We start from the raw sequence: 15,852 nt of genomic DNA, 5'->3' as shown, positions 1-15,852 counted from the left end.
GCCAGATGACTCTCGTTTCTTTGTTATGATAAGAGTTACAAGTTTGGTGGAACAGGTGGGTGCTGTGGACATTGTATGAAATAGCATCTCCCCAAAGCAGAATGCAAGACTGTTGGATCCTGAAACCACTTGAGAAGTACGTTTGCGGTGTGGGAATGTGGGTGGGCTGCCAAAATCTTCCCAGGTTCCTGCACTCGAGGGAACAGCGATGCAACACTTGGCAAGAGGCAGCTAGCTGCTAACCTGTTCTCCTCTCCCGTCGACCACGACCGGGCAACTTAAGAGGGGTGCAATGACTAGAGCCTGCCCACCCATAGCTGTCAACCGTCCCTTATTTGGCAAGAAACTCCCTTATCCCAGCACCGTGTCCCGCTGCTGTCCCATATTGATGATGTCCCTTAAATTTCCCGGGTTTCATGCTCGCCCAGCTCGGGGTCTTCTGCCGCGTGAGAGAGCACGTGCACGAGCTGCCACATCTCCGTCTCTCCCTTTTCCCCCTCAGGGGCGCATCATGAGGAGACGGGTGGCAGCGGGCGGGCAGGCAGCCCCTCTCTTGCAAGACTTCCGCCGCGCTGCCAGGGGAAGCCGGAGGTGGCAGCGGCGGGTGAGGAGGCGGCCTGAGGGAGGAGGAAGAGGAGGGGATGGGGAGGGACACAGAAGGGTGGTGCTTCAGCGGCTGCCATGGCGCCACAACCGCCTCATGCTAGGCTCGCGGGCAGCGTGGGCGAGAGTCTCTCTCCCTCCCTCCCTCTCTCTCGGGCGGGGAAGGGCCGATGGAACTCCTCACGCCAGGACAGCAGCAGCCCCGACGTGCTGCTTAGCATACCCTCCAACCAGTGCAGCATCTTAATGTAGTGATTTCCTCCTCTGCATCTCTTTCATAACTCTATTTTTATAAATCATTTGTCCATCCGTAGTTCAAATTTTTACTACAAGTTTTCTGCCAATCCTACCAATGTATGTAACTCTTTACAATAGCTTTTCAAATAAATGATAAACTTTCCCCATTCTTCCTGATTTCTAATTCTGCCTGTAAGCTTTGCCATCTCGATGTCGTTCATCAGTTTTGTCTGCCACTCTTCTTTGGTCAGAGTTGTAGACCCTTAGGATCATCTAGTCCAACCCCCTGCAAAACACAGTCAGTCGCAGCAAAAGCAGCATGGCTCCATCAGTGCCGGACTTCTGTATAAGCTAAGCAAAATCCCTTATTTTGGCTGCTGATCCCTTATTTTCGAGGCTGCTGGTCCCTTATTTTCACATCTGTAAGTTGACAGCTATGTGCCCAGCACAGCTGACTCACAGCCACAGAATGTGTGGGCAGGCTGGAGAGGCAACAGCGCCGTGTGTTGTGAAGGCCCAGCCAGCCATGGATCTGATCCAGGAGGACACGAAATCAGGACAGAAGCTACATCGCCGAGCAGAAGGCAGATAGCAGTCGCCAATACACTCCAGGCTTGGAGTTTGGTCCATCAGGGAGAAATCCATCACTGGAAGCCACAGAAGGATGGAAGAAGAAGCAGACGTCGAAGGCTCAAGTGCTCTTGGCTAGGGGCTGCAGAGGATTTTGGTTGGGCTTACTCTGCCATCAAGGAAGGAGCCAACAGTCACACAGCCAAAGTAGACAAGCTGGCCCAGAACCAGCACACTTGGAAAGCAAACACGGTTCAACCTGCATAAAGGTGAAAGGCTATTGGGAAATTATTTTATAATGAGTTTTTTTAAAAAAAAAATGTTTAAAGTAATGATTCCCAAGAAACCTGAGGCCTTTCTGTTAGGTGTAACTGGTCCAGAGCTTTCGAAGGAATAGTTTTAATTTGTTTAAGTATGCTACAACGGTGGCAAGAATAGTCTATGTGCAAAAGTGGAAAGAAGAAGTCCCAGCGAAAGAAGAACTGATACAAAAACTTATGGAATATGCAGAAATGGTGAAACTTGCCGGAAAAATAAGAAATCAAGACAACAAACTTTTTTTAAAAAAAAAAGAATGGAAATGGTTTATTGAATATTTATAAATAAACTGTAAACAGATAAGAACATTGGCAGGATTATTGTAATAATCTGCAGTTTTATAAGAATATATATTTAAAGTAGATGAATAAATGAGTAAATTAAGTTAATTTGGAAAACGCAGAAAATGCAAAAAATAAATTTAAGGAACCACAGAAAGAGGGGGAAGGCAGTCGAGCTTTGAAATGTTAAAATGATTGTAATATTGCTGAAATGTATAAAATTGAAAATCATAAGTAAAATAAAATAAGTTGAAAAGAAGAAGTCCCAATGAAAGAAGATTGGCTTATGAAGATGAAATAAACTGAGATGGCTAGACTGACTGATAGAATCAAAGAAGAAAATTTATTGAAGAATGGAAATATTTCGTGGAATAATTGATTTAAAAAAACCGTGATTATGTTAAAACATATGCAGGATTTAAAGTATAGCAACAGATGAGAATTGGTAGTTTAATAAGTTAGAATTAATATATGAGATGGGTAGAATATGAGAAATATAGCAGTTTTATATGGTAAGAAAAGAACACCATGGAAGGCTGGTGGGAAGTCAAGGGATATGAGAGATTTGCTTTGAGCGTTGTCTAAAAGAATTTGTAAAATCTTAAAAAAATTAATAAAAAGATTATGAATAAGAAGAAGAAGAAGAAGAAGAAGAAGAAAGCAACCACAGTTCAGAGATAGAGAACCTGCTTTGCAAGAAGACAATCCCAGGTGTGCAATGCCCATTCATCTCCAGTTAAAAGGATCTGCCTGAGACCCCAGAGAGCTACTGCCCTGTAAGTCTCAATAATCTATCTATTCTATTTATTGTGTTTCTATCCCACCTTTTCTCTAAGGAGCTCAAGGTTTATACAGATTGAAGTTGAATCCTGACAAGACAGAAGTACTGTTTTGGGGGACAGGGGGCGGGGTGGGTGTGGTGTAACTGTGCCACTAAAGGACCAGGTGCGCAGCCTGGGAGTCCTTTTGGACTCACCGTTGTCCATGGAGGTGCTGGTCAATTCTGTGGCTACCAGCTTCATCTGGTACGCAGGCTGAGACCCTACCTGCCCACGGACTGTCTCGCCAGAGTGGTGCATCTCTCGCTTGGACTACTGCAATGCGCTCTATGTGGGGCTACCTTTGAAAGTGACCGAGAAACTTCAACTAATCCAGAATGCGGCAACTAGACTGGTGACTGGGAGCGGCCACCAAGACCACATAACACCGGTCCTGGAAGACCTACATTGGCTCCCAGTACATTTCCGAGCACAATTCAAAGTGTTGGTGCTGACCTTTCAAGCCCTAAACAGCATCGTCCCAGTATACCTGAAGGAGCGTCTCCACCCCCATCGTTCAGCCCGGATACTGAGGTCCAGCGCCAAGGGCCTTCTGGCGGTTCCCTCACTGTGAAAAGTGAGGTTACAGGGAACCAGGCAGAGGGCCTTCTCGGTAGTGGCGCCCGGCCTGTGGAACGCCTTCCCATCAGATGTCAAAGAGATAAATGACTATCTGACTTTTAGAGGACATCTGAAGGCAGCCCTGTTTAGGGAAGTTTTTAATGTCTGACGTTTTATTGTATTTTAAATATTTTGTTGGAAGCCACCCAGAGTGGCTGGGGAAACCCAGCCAGATGGGCAGGGTATGTATGTATGTATGTATGTATGTATGTATAAATAAATAAATAAATAAATAAATAAATAAATAAAATTAGTGTTAGCATTAGGGTTCATGGCCAAGAGGAGATTTGAACCCATGTCTCCCTCTAACCACTACACTACACCAATAAGGCTGTGATAGATGGACAGACAGTCTAGCTTGCCATAAGCTAGTTTGCTACGCCTCTAAGTTGCTCCATCCTTGGTCAGATTTGTCTTTTTTCTGATAGCACAGGCCATCTAGAATGGCTCAGGCTGGAGACTCCAGAACAGCAGAGCTCAAATATTGCTTCAGAAACCAGTGGCTCAGAGGGACCAGGAGTCACAAGATGGAAACAGAACCTCCTTAGGCCAGGAGATACTGGCCTCCTCTTCTGCAGGGGCTTTTTGTTCCTTACGTCCATCTGGGGCTGCCCCATGGGCAAGTCCTTCACTGCCTCCGGCCTAGTTCCCTGAAGAAGCCTGACTTCCCTGCTGCAACCCCTCTCCAAGGACCATGACAAGCACCAGGAACGCTTGCAGAAAAAGGAACCTGAAGTGAAGTGGGCTTTTAAAGCCTGTTGAAAATCCTGAACTGATGGGGCCCTATAGAAAGAGGCCCCTGAACGACTAGGGCCACACCTGCCCCATACATCTGAAGCAGTGTTATAACCCTTTAAGCAGTCCTGGTTCCTCAAGCCACAAAAATCCTGGGGTCTGTCGTTTGTTAAAGGTGCTGAGGGGTGCTAGGAGACCCCTCGTCCCCTCACAAACTCCCAGAGTTCCCCCAAAAGAAAGAATGGAACTGTATCGGGTTGTCTTTTGACTTCGGAAAGGCGGGCAGTTTTCCCGGGACGCAAGCCAGTTCTCGGAGAAGTGGCAGGAGGCAAAAAGCTTGGCACGTTGACAAGCAGGAAGCGAGAGGGAGTGGAAATGGGCCTCTAAGTGGCATCGCTAAGGCAACACCTGGGCAGCCTTGTTGAACTACGGGGCGGCCCCCTCCCTGCTCGCTCGAACAAGCGGTGTTGTCTTAACCAGCTCCATTCCCTGTTTGCCTTGGCAGAAGACCCAGAAAGCACTGTCCTGAGATAATATAGATTTGTGCATTGGGGAAGGGCCAGGTTTTGAGGGGAGCGAGCAGAACAGAGGCAAAGGGCCAAGAGACCGAGACACCACGTGACAAGCAAGGGGACTCCATGTGGCAAGCCAGAGATACCACGTAGCAGGCAGAGACACCGCATGGCAACTGGAGACGCCACTTGGCAAGTCAGAGACACCTCATGGTAAACAAGATACTACATGTGGCAAGCCACAGACACCATGTGGCAAGCCAGAGATACCATGTGGCAACCAGAGACTCCATCTGGCAAACCAAAGACACCACGTAGCAGGCAGGGACACCACGTGGCAACCAGAGATGCCACATGGCAAGCCAAAGACTCCATGTGGCATCTCTGGTTCTGATTCAGTTCCAGGGGCAGACAAGAGCTCACTGCAGACTAAAGAAGTCAAGAGAATCCTTATGAAAGAAAGAAACGGGAGCAAAAATTGCTGGTGGCTGATTATTCACCCCATGCTCAGAACTGAAAACGATCCAGCACAAGTTTCTCTGTGTTTGGGAGTCTAGAGGATACAGCCATCCATCACTGCAAAGAGGGAAGCAACAGCAACAAGCAAAATGTCTCCCAGATGGGCACAAATCCACCAAGCATATTCTAGTCCAACTGAAACCGCAAATTGCACATTATGTCGGGGAGGACTGTGATAGATCACACTTCCCTGCCCTCTCGTCGAGGATGGGAGAATTACTCAGTGGTGGCAGACAGACACCCTTGGCATGCTGGCAGTATTTCTGATCATGGGAGGGGGGTGCCCCCCCATACCTGATTCCAGATCTAGAAACGTACCATGCATTAAAACCGCAAAAGTTTTAAGATGCTACAGGCAGTGAAGCAACACAATCCATTCTCTCTGAATCAGATGCAGGTTGTTGGAGACAGTTGGGCATTTTTGCTTTGCTTTGAACAAAAAACCTGTAAGAGACTTTCGCTGCCGCTCCCCCAAACTTCCGACCAGCTAGAGAATTATGATTCTGCCCTGAAAAACTGCCTAGAGATGCAGTTTGAAAAATGGGCACCATTCCTTTCATGCCCACACAGACCTGAGCACAGATGGGGTCTTACATTGGAGGCCCTGAACCCACTCCAAAACAGGCAGAAATCCATTTAATTTAGCTAATGGCTTCGTAGCTAATAGGATCTTGCTGCCCTGGATATAGGGAAGCCTCTATTAAAATTTCAGCACCTGGAGAACACAATGAAATCAGGGAAGAAGAAACATGGAGGTGTTTCTTTCCTGTGTTGTGAAGAGCAAGCGAGATACTAGGGCAAAATGAGGAATAAATAAGTGGTTTTTTAAAACAAAAAAGCTTACTTGTTTTAATATGACAGATTATTATAGGCTATGTTTTACTCTTGCTTCATTGATTTTTGTGTGATGCTTTGATGATGATGATGATGATGATGATGATGATATACCATCCTTCATCACAAGATCTCAGGGTGGTTCACAAGATCTTTGACCACTTTATTCAGGGTGCTGGGAACTATAGCACTGTAAGGGTTAAACTACAGTTCCCAGTATTCTTTGGGGGAAGCCATGCTACCTTGCATAGAAAACAGGAGCAAACAGGAATTGGAAATAAAATCAGGGGAGCCCCGCAACAAAATCCCGCAGTGCAGAATGCCCTTGTTCATGATACTCCAATCCATTCTCCCTCCTGATTTTCCATTCCCTACCCACTGCAACCTTCAGGTGACAGGCCAGGACTGGCAACTTGAACCAAGCCTGGAAACAAATTGGCATCCAGTGTGAATGGTGACTTGCCAAGTCTCAAAGCTGCAATGGCAATAGAAGCCAAACATGATAAACTTTCCGGTTCAGGGTCCAGACTCTAGGCCAGCCTTTCTCAGCCTTGGGTTCCTAGATGTTGTTGGACTACAACTCCCATCTTTCCTAGCCAGCATGGCCAGCAGTGATGGATTATGGGAGTTGTAGTTCAAGAGCATCTGGAGAACCAAAGTTGAGAATGGCTGCTATGGACCTATAAGCCCATCAAGGATTTGGGGTCTACACTAGAGTAGATATGTGAAGGCCCAGAAGGATGTGGGAGAACACAGACCATTTTTTTAGTCATGACTCTCTGCTCAATGCCTTCACACCTCTAGTCTAGACTCTAGTTTGACTATCATCCAGCCTGGAAACCCCCGCCCCCCAACTCCCCAGTGATTTTGGTGGAGAAAGATAGACATGGTGTTGGGATAAGCAAAGATATAAAGTACCCAGTGCCACCCTGTAAAGTGAGTGCTGGGGAGCAGTGCTAGAAACTCAGTTATATAAGCTAGGTACAAAATGGCTCCTTAAACCAAGGTTGCAGTCGCCAAAACAGAATGTCTAGTTGCCATTTTGGGGCAAGATGGCTGTAAAGTCCCCAGGTATGCATCTCCAAATGGTGGAGATGTCAGGCGCCATCCTGGTGTCCAGGTATCTTCACTTGGTTGTAAATGGTCAATAAAAAGGTAAAGGGTCCCCTAACCATTAGGTCCAGTCACGGACGACTCTGGGGTTGCGGCACTCATCTCGCTTTATTGGCCGAGGGAGCTGGCGTACAGCTTCCGGGTCATGTGGCCAACATGACTAAGCCGCTTCTGGCGAACCAGAGCAGCGCACAGAAATGCTGTTTACCTTCCCGCCAGAGCGGTACCTATTTATCTACTTGCACTTCATGCTTTTAAACTGCTAGGTTGGCAGGAGATGGGACAGAGCAATGGGAGCTCACCCTGTTGCTGGGATTCGAACCGCCAACCTTTTGATCAGCAAGCCCTAGGCTCAGTGATTTAACCCACAGCGCCACCTGCGTCCCTTTAAATGGTCAATAGGTAAAGGTAAAGGTACCCCTGCCCGTACGGGCCAGTCTTGACAGACTCTGGGGTTGTGCGCCCATCTCACTTAAGAGGCCAGGGGCCAGCGCTGTCCGGAGACACTTCCGGGTCACGTGGCCAGCGTGACATCGCTGCTCTGGCGAGCCAGAGCCGCACACGGAAACGCCGTTTACCTTCCCGCTGGTAAGCGGTCCCTATTTATCTACTTGCACCCGGAGGTGCTTTCGAACTGCTAGGTTGGCAGGCGCTGGGACTGAGCAGCGGGAGCGCACCCCGCCGCAGGGATTCGAACCGCCGACCTTTCGATCGGCAAGCCCTAGGCACTGAGGCTTTAACCCACAGCACCACCTGCGTCCAAATGGTCAATAGTCAGGTGGAAAAGGCACCTGGCTAATTTCAAACACTGCTGATGAGGGGGAAAGCTGTGTGGAAAAGTGGTGGGTGAGAGTAGCTCCCTGGCCAAAAGAAGTTTGACTACACTGGACCCCCTCCCTGCACAAAGACCACCTCTTGCACTCTTCTGGGAGTTGTGGGTCTGGGAGTTGAGTGGTTACCCAGGGTCAAAGTTGGATCGCCCATGTCGATCTGTTTCAGATTTGCAGAAACCCATAAATTAGCTGGAGAAAGACCAGCGAGCTTCACAACACTTCTCATCAGGACAGGCTTCCCCACAGAGGAGGTAAACGTCGGGAGGCAACTGAGCCAAATTTCTCGAGACATTTTACAGGCCTGCCTTTGTCTTAAAGTCAAGGAAATAAATTGCTTCCCAGTGGGAACAGCAAGCAAGGCCGCCAGAAAATCCAAGCCAGCAAATAAGTTCTTAAATGTTCCCCCAAGGACGAAGATTTACCTGAAACGGATCGGTCTGAGGCAGAGAAACATATTGCTCAGGAAAAGGAACTCAATTTTAGCAGTTTCCCAAGCAGGGCAAGGGCAACAATTTGCCGCACGCAAAAGCCTAATTTACTGCTTTGCCGCAAAAAGATGCAGAGAATTAAATGCCACGAGGGAAAGGAGGAAAGCAGAGTACACTTTAGCAATCGAAACACAACTATGTGGACAGGAAGTTGTTTAAGCAAAGGTGGGCTGGATGTTCCCACAAAGGAAGCTTCCGGACTCTTTTGAGGGGGTAGGTTTTCCATCAATAACAGGCACTCGGGGCACTACTGCCCTTCCAATGCCCACTGCTAGCGTTTGCCCTGAAACCACTTTTTCCTAGCGGTTGGCTGCCATTTAAATTTCCTAAAAATGGCCGCCATGTAGTGCCGCACCAAGGCATTGTGGGAAATCTAAAAGCTCCTCGGGTCCTTTTGCATGGCGGGTTTAACTTCTATAATGTTGCTTTCTTGGCTGGACGGAGGGCAAAGACGAGTGTGTGATAAAATTAGCTTACTCTGCAACAAGGTAAAACTCACATTTATTGCTCCACCCACTTTTGCACATGGCCCCCCAATTGACCTCCCAGAAGGGAGTGTGGCCCCCAGGATTCCCCAACATTCCTGTTTGTCAGGAAGCGGGGGTGCGTAGAAAACGCCTCAATTGCTGGCTGTGTTATATAAACCTTTATAAAACCCTCCATAAATGTAGAGGGGGGGAGGGAGGCAGAGGTCTCCTGGGAACCTGGGTGCAACTCTGCCCAAATCCTGGACCGCCCTGGGCCTAGGAGGACCCCAGAGATTTGCGCATATTCGGCAACTGCTTCATGAACTGCTGACAGCTGCCATCAGGCAAGCCATCTCAGCAGCCTGGAGAATCTTATTAATACACACAGCCTTGATTTCATTGGTCTGACTCGCTGCCATGGGCACAGCTGGTTTCAGAAAGGGGATGCGTACAGGCAAATTCATGAAGGGGGAGAGGACTAAGAATGAGCCATAATGGCTGCGTAGAACTTCCATGTCCAGAGGCAGTCTACCTAGAATCACAGAATCGCAAGAGTCGGAAGGGACCCTGAGGGTCATGCAGTTCAACCCCATGCAAGGCAGGAATCCAAGACAGACCTCTGCTTAAAAACCTCCAATGGAGGTAAATCCACTACATCCTGAGAGCGCCTGTTCCACTGTCAAACGGTTCTTGCTGTCAGAAAGTTCTTCCTGATGTTTAGTTGGATTCTCCTTTCTTATAACTCGAAGCCATGGGTTCAAGTCCTACGTCTGAATTCCAGCTTGCTGAGGACACCACCGGCAGAGGGCTGTAGCTTCTTGGGGTTTTCTCTGAGGCATCTACAATAGTTGGCCACTGTGGGACAACAGACTTGATAGGACTTTAGTCTGATCCTGCAGGACTCTGCTCTTATTAACAACGATAGCTAGAAATAGAGTCTCTGTGTTGAGGAGCAGTCTACCCCTTAACTGCGTGAGTTCGATAGATTTGGCTTTACAGTGGTACCTCGGGTTAAGTACTTAATTCGTTCCGGAGGTCCATTCTTAACCTGAAACTGTTCTTAATCTGAAGCACCACTTTAGCTAATGATGCCTCATGCTGCTGCCACGCCGCTGGAGCACGATTTCTGTTCTCATCCTGAAGCAAAGTTCTTAACCTGAAACACTATTTCTGGGTTAGCGGAGTCTGTAAGCTGAAGCGTCTGTAACCTAAAGCATATGTAACCCGAGTTACCACTGTAAATGCAAATCAAATCAAATTTCTTGCCCATCCCTAACTCTTATAATATGGGTTGCGGGGGTCAGGACAGGGCTACTGGCTTCTTGCACTGTTTATGTGCTTGCCGGAGGTATCTAGTCAGTCACTCTGAGATGCTGGACTGAATGGACCTTGGCTTCCTCCCAAGCAAACTCTTCTTATGCCTTTAATCTCGATTTTCACATCTTCCTGGAGAGATTTCTGGCTTGCACGAAGTTGCCTGGTGTAGGCTATGCATTGATTAGCTGGATAAGTCGATCCGAGTTTTGATTGATTGACTGAAAAGCGCCACCTTAATAAAAGCTCCGTCAGGAGAGCATGAGACTCTCGACCTCAGGGTTGTGGGTTCCAGTCCTGTACTGGGCAAAAGATTCCTACATCGTAAGGGGGTTGGACTAGATGGCCCTTGGGGTCCCATCCGACTGCACAATTCTAGGATTCTAAACATATTGGGCTACTAAGAGTAGACTCACTGAAAATATAAAATCTAAGTCAGTCATGGCCATTAATTTCAGTGGGTCTACTCTGAGCACATCTAAGCACTGGATACAACCAATAACATCTTTAAGATAATCATATTGCAATCCCTGATAAATCTGTGAGTGGAAGGGACTTGTGTGACTCTCACACAAACAGCTTCTTCTAACTCTGCCTTAGGAAGATTTGGAGCTCTCTCTTTCACACACACACACACAAACACACACAAATGGATGTGTTTTGGGGGGAACTTTTTTTTTTTTTTGCACCAGCTAAAAAAATATAACCTCCCCGGAAAAGATAATAATTCTTCTCTCCCTCCCATTTCAGAACCTCCGTTTGTCATTCATATGCTAATTTATGCAGCTCTCAGATCAATTAACTGATGGATTAGAACCCAGGCAGCTAATTCACAGCAGATCCCTTTAAATCAAGCTGTCGTGGCTACTTAACATGCATCAGGGGACACAGGGCTAGATGCGGCTCTTGCAATTTTTGAATGAATTCATGTCCCCGTCCCCCCCTCCACCAACACACTTCGATGAACACACACACACACACACATCAGCAAGGCAGAAGCATCTGCGTCACTGAGGACAAGGCAACTGATAAAGGGGGGGGGGAGGCGGAGAAGAGGAGAGAGAAAGCATGGAGATGAACCCTCTAGAGCCAGCTGCCCCCCCACCCCAAAAGCAAAGCATCCATCGCCATCCTAGAAGCCCCCTCCCCACCAAAGAACAGATTGCTACTCTGTGCAAGACTCACTAAAGGTGGGGGGGGGTGTTTGTGTGGAAATGAGCTGGTGAAGACTTTTGGTGCTTTCAGCCAGTATGCCAGTATGCACACACACACCCCTCAAAAATATGTATTCCAGACCCTCTCTTTTTACCATCTCTCTCCCCACACAAATAAGCAACCTTTGCCTACAGGGGACAAGGCTTTCCAAAGGCATTTGGGGAGGTGTTCTCAGAGTCTGCAAAGTGAATCAGCCAGTAAAATGCCTTTATTGTCTTGCCTCTGGCCAGGTCACAATCCCCAACGGTAGGGCTGGGAACGTCCCCTGCCTGAAACCCTGTTGCCAGTCAGTGTAGGCAATACTGAGCTAGATGGAGCAATGGTCTGAGGCTGCTTCCCTGGTTCTGCTCTGCTAGTCAGCCGGTCAAGTGATCTGCTTGGTGTTAAGGCAGATCCCAGGTTTAGTGCAACACTGGAGCAATCTTCCTCCCTGAGAGCAATGTTGTTTTAATCTGTGAGATCTTGGGGGTTCAAAGCAGCCCCCAACACCACAACCTCTGAGCTGGCAGCTCCTGCGCCAGTCCAGACTTACAGAGGAGTTCTTCCAGCTATGTGTGTCGCGGTGGTGGGAGAACGGCACTCTGCACACACCCAGAGACACTGTATCAGGCTGGCGACTGGTTACACAGCTGGTAGTAGGAAGGGGGAGGTCTAACTGAAGATGCACCGGGAAAACTGCTCTCTTCACAGAGCCGAGCGCTTGACAGCTGAGCCTGACAAACCCCAGGCTCAAATGCAAAACATCCCCAGCAGCTTCCAAACTGGGAGCAGGTTTGCTTGCCGGGTGTTTCAAAAGCAGAACCTAGGAAGAAAACAGATTCTAGAGTCTTAGGCCCCTAAGTCAAATCCAAGCTGTGGTTCTGTGTGCTCTTTACCAGAGAGTCAGTCCCATTAAATACATAGTAAGTACCATTAAGAATAAGGTTTAAGTCTCGCCTGCAGAATATATGTGAGAGCATGCACTTTGGGGGCACACACCCCATTCAAAGCACACACACCCCGCAAGAATCCTGGGAACTGTAGCTCTGCAAGGAGTAAACTACAATTCCCAGGATTCACATGGGGAGGGAGGTGCGCTTTAAATATATAGTGTTCACTGACAGACACAGAAAGAAAGAGTGTGTGTATGTGTGTTCATTTGAAATCCAAACACCTGCACCCAGTACATTGCAATATTGAAAGTGTGGGCAAAGGGGGAAAGGGGGCCTCTGAGCTTGAACAGAGTGCTTTTCCTTCGCCATTCGATAAACAGCATATACGGTATACACACGTTTTTCCACCTGATCCCCAATTCTGGGCTGAGAAAGCGAGGACGGGGTGGGTGCTGACCCCTCCGATCCACTCCAACCCCCAGGGGGCAGGCATGGCTGCCCATGAGACCTTTCTCAAAGCACCTCCTTGGTTCTTCAAAAACAAACCAAGCCCCCTTTCCGCACCCGAGATGAGCTCCGGCACCCCTGAACGAAACGCTCCCCAAATGCCCACAAACAAACCCCGGAATTGGGGTGAGAGTTGGATAGGGAATCTATCTGGGGGGCGGGGAGACCCAAAATGCAAAGGAAGACTCCAGAGGGAGAGAGATGGGGAAAATGGAAGATGGGGGGGGGGGAATCAGTCTCTTGGGAGGGACGACCCCCCCAAATTTTTTTTTTTTGCAAAAAAAGTGATCAGGACCCACCCACCCCTCTCTCTCTTACCTCCTTCTTCACATTCCAGAGTAATTTTTCCTTCACTGCATCTTCAGGGAGACTCATGGTGCTTCCTGGGCTGAGCGAGGGAAGGTGGCCAAAGGGAACTCTTTCCAAAAAAAAGAAGGAAATATAGAGATCGATCGATATAGAGGTTAAAAAATTAAAACCCAGGCAGCGATTGCAATCCCTGCGGCCGGTGCAAAAGGAGGGCGATGGGCGCTTCCTCGATCCGGCCCCAGCAGCGTCCCCCGCGCGGCCCCGCCAAGCCTGCGCTCCGCTCGGCGCTGCGGTTGCAAGAGGGCATTCCCTCCAGCGCCAGCCATCTTCCGAGCCCGCCCCCACATTGACGTCAGCCGAGCGGGGCCCGCCTCCTTGGCGGGGGGGGGGGTTCCTCGCTGGGGTGGAGGCGGGGAGCCGGGAGCCGGGAGGAAACGGGAGGCGCTGCGGGGGGGGGGCATTATTTGGTAACAATGTGCTTTTGTGAGGGCGTGTCGCGGGGGGTGGGCACGTTGCGCCTGCCTTACTGGGAGCTTGGGTTTCGCCGGGGGAGGAAGGAGACGAGAGGGATCCGGAGCATGGGTAGAGTTCTCGGACGCGCGCTCACGCAAACACCCGCCGCCTGCCGCTTGCAAGGGTTTGGGAAGCTGCTCCTTCAATACTAAGGTCTTCATGGAGGGAGGGAAGGTTCATTTTCTGTTTTTTGTCTTCACAACAGCCCTGTGAGGTAGGTCAGGGTGAGAGTCGGAGGGGACCCTGAGGGTCATCTAGTCCAACCCCCCTGCAATGAGCAAGCAGTGAGCAGTAAGGAATGAGATAGGTTTTAGGTTATGCTATGCTTCTAATAGGTTGTGTTATATTCTGGATTATGTATGTTTTAATAGATTATGTCTGAATAGGATGAGAGTGTTGGAGATACGTGCAAATGTGTATGTGAATCCGGTCTTGGGTGTTTGATTTTCGTCGTTGTGTATACTGTGTATATACGGACAATGACAATAAGTTTATCTATCTATCTATCTATCTATCAATGCAGGAGGTAAGGTAAAGGGACCCCTGACCATTAGGTCCAGTCGTGGCCGACTCTGGGGTTGTGGCACTCATTTCACTTTATTGGCCGAGGGAGCCGATGTACAGCTTCTGGGTCATGTGGCCAGCATGTCTGAGCCGCTTCTCGCGAACCGGAGCAGCGCACGGAAGCGCCGTTTACCTTCCCGCCGGAGCGGTACCTCTTTATCTACTTGCACTTTGACGTGCTTTTGAACTGCTAGGTTGGCAGGAGCAGGGACCAAGCAGAAATTTCCAAGTCTTGGTGCTTCAAGAACTCAGGGGTATAAGGCCCAGAACGCAGCATTGCATTGAAAAAGGGCTGTAGCTTATATTGTTTTGCACGCAAAACAATCAGGTTCAGTCCCTCGATTCCCCAGGTAGGAATGGGAGAGGCCCTCACCTGCAGCCTTGGGGAACTGCTGACAATCAGTGCATTTAAAAAAATAAAAAATTATTGAGAATATTAAAACTGAATACTGGCAGGGAGTTCCACAGGACAGGGCCTGCCACACTCAGGGCCTTCATGGGGAGAAGTGCACCCCCACCAGCAGCAGAGGAACAGTACCTGGGTCACCTGCAAATCAGGTAAGCGCCTTTGTTGACATCTTCCTGCTTTGCTTTGCTTCTGTTCCCCCTGGAGGGAGAGGAGAGACTTTTTCTGGACCATCCCTGGAGGACTCTGGACCCACCCACCACCAATTCGTAACAGTGGCCTTGACCCCAGACTTCTGGGTGAGTCGGGGAGGGGGGCTATTGGTTTGATGTGAATGGTTGAGGGCTGAGGTTTTGCTTATTTGCAAATTAGTGGGTCAGTGTGTAGCTTTGTTTATTGTTTTGAGTATTATTAATGCTGCTTCCTGCTATTTATATGGCTAGTATGGTTATTCCCATCACCAGCCCCATGGATGTTATGTTATATGAAATATTAATGTATTATATGATTCTCACCCCTTTCCCCCCTTATGTAATGTAGATCTTTTTCTTTTTTTGCTGCAAGTCGCTTGAAGAACTTTGAGCGACAAGCAACCAATCTCCAGGGTGCAAGCCTGGGCAGATCTGCATGGAGGTCTTGGGCTGCGCAGCTGTCAAGCCCCCCCCCCCCCTCTTCCTGGCTGATGTGGGCCAAAGGAAAGCAGAGCAAGATGTTTGGCACCAGCTTGGCTGCAGGAGTTGCTGGAAGGAGGCAGGCGAGACAAGTACAGTGGTACCTCGGGTTAAGTACTTAAATCATTCTGGAGGTCCGTTCTTAACCTAAAACTGTTCTTAACCTGAAGCACCACTTTAGCTAATGGGGCCTCCTGCTGCCACCGTGCCGCCAGAGCTCGATTTCTGTTCTCATCCTGAAGCAAAGTTCTTAACCCGAGGTACTATTTCTGGGTTAGTGGAGTCTGTAACCTGAAGCGTATGTAACCTGAATTGTATGTAACCTGAATCATATGTAACCCGAGGTACCACTGTAACTAATAAGTAATAATAATAATATTATAATAAATAACAATAACAATAATAATCCCCATCAGAAATCTCAGTGATTGAAATGGGGCATAAGAAATAAAGGAAAAATAAAGAGAATATTTATTTATCTATCACTCTTCCTCTGTTTCTGGTTTTCAGTGCTCTTGCTTATTGTGCCACA

General features: G+C 48.5%; 1 protein-coding gene across 8 annotated transcripts in view; it reads right to left on the bottom strand.

Moving 5' to 3' along the window:
- SGSM2 (small G protein signaling modulator 2) overlaps positions 1–13,554 on the bottom strand; it is an 83,517-nt gene extending 69,963 nt beyond the window's left edge. For 4 of the 8 annotated variants that reach the window (XM_079955441.1, XM_079955447.1, XM_079955444.1 and 1 more), the window contains exon 1: positions 13,176–13,553. In XM_079955441.1, coding sequence (XP_079811567.1) covers positions 13,176–13,232 — 57 coding nt within the window. In that variant the 5' untranslated portion in view covers positions 13,233–13,553. Of the gene's footprint in view, positions 1–13,175 lie in introns of all 8 variants that reach the window. The other 4 variants (XM_079955446.1, XM_079955443.1, XM_079955442.1 and 1 more) reach the window with 2 other exon arrangements.
- Between the last annotated feature and the right edge of the window lie 2,298 nt (positions 13,555–15,852).

The sequence above is a fragment of the Podarcis cretensis genome (genome assembly GCF_951804945.1).
Source record: "Podarcis cretensis genome assembly, chromosome: 15".
Taxonomy (NCBI): Eukaryota; Metazoa; Chordata; class Lepidosauria; order Squamata; family Lacertidae; genus Podarcis; species Podarcis cretensis.
The sequence above is the reverse complement of the archived record's forward strand: the minus strand, read 5'-3'. Positions and strand labels throughout refer to the sequence as shown.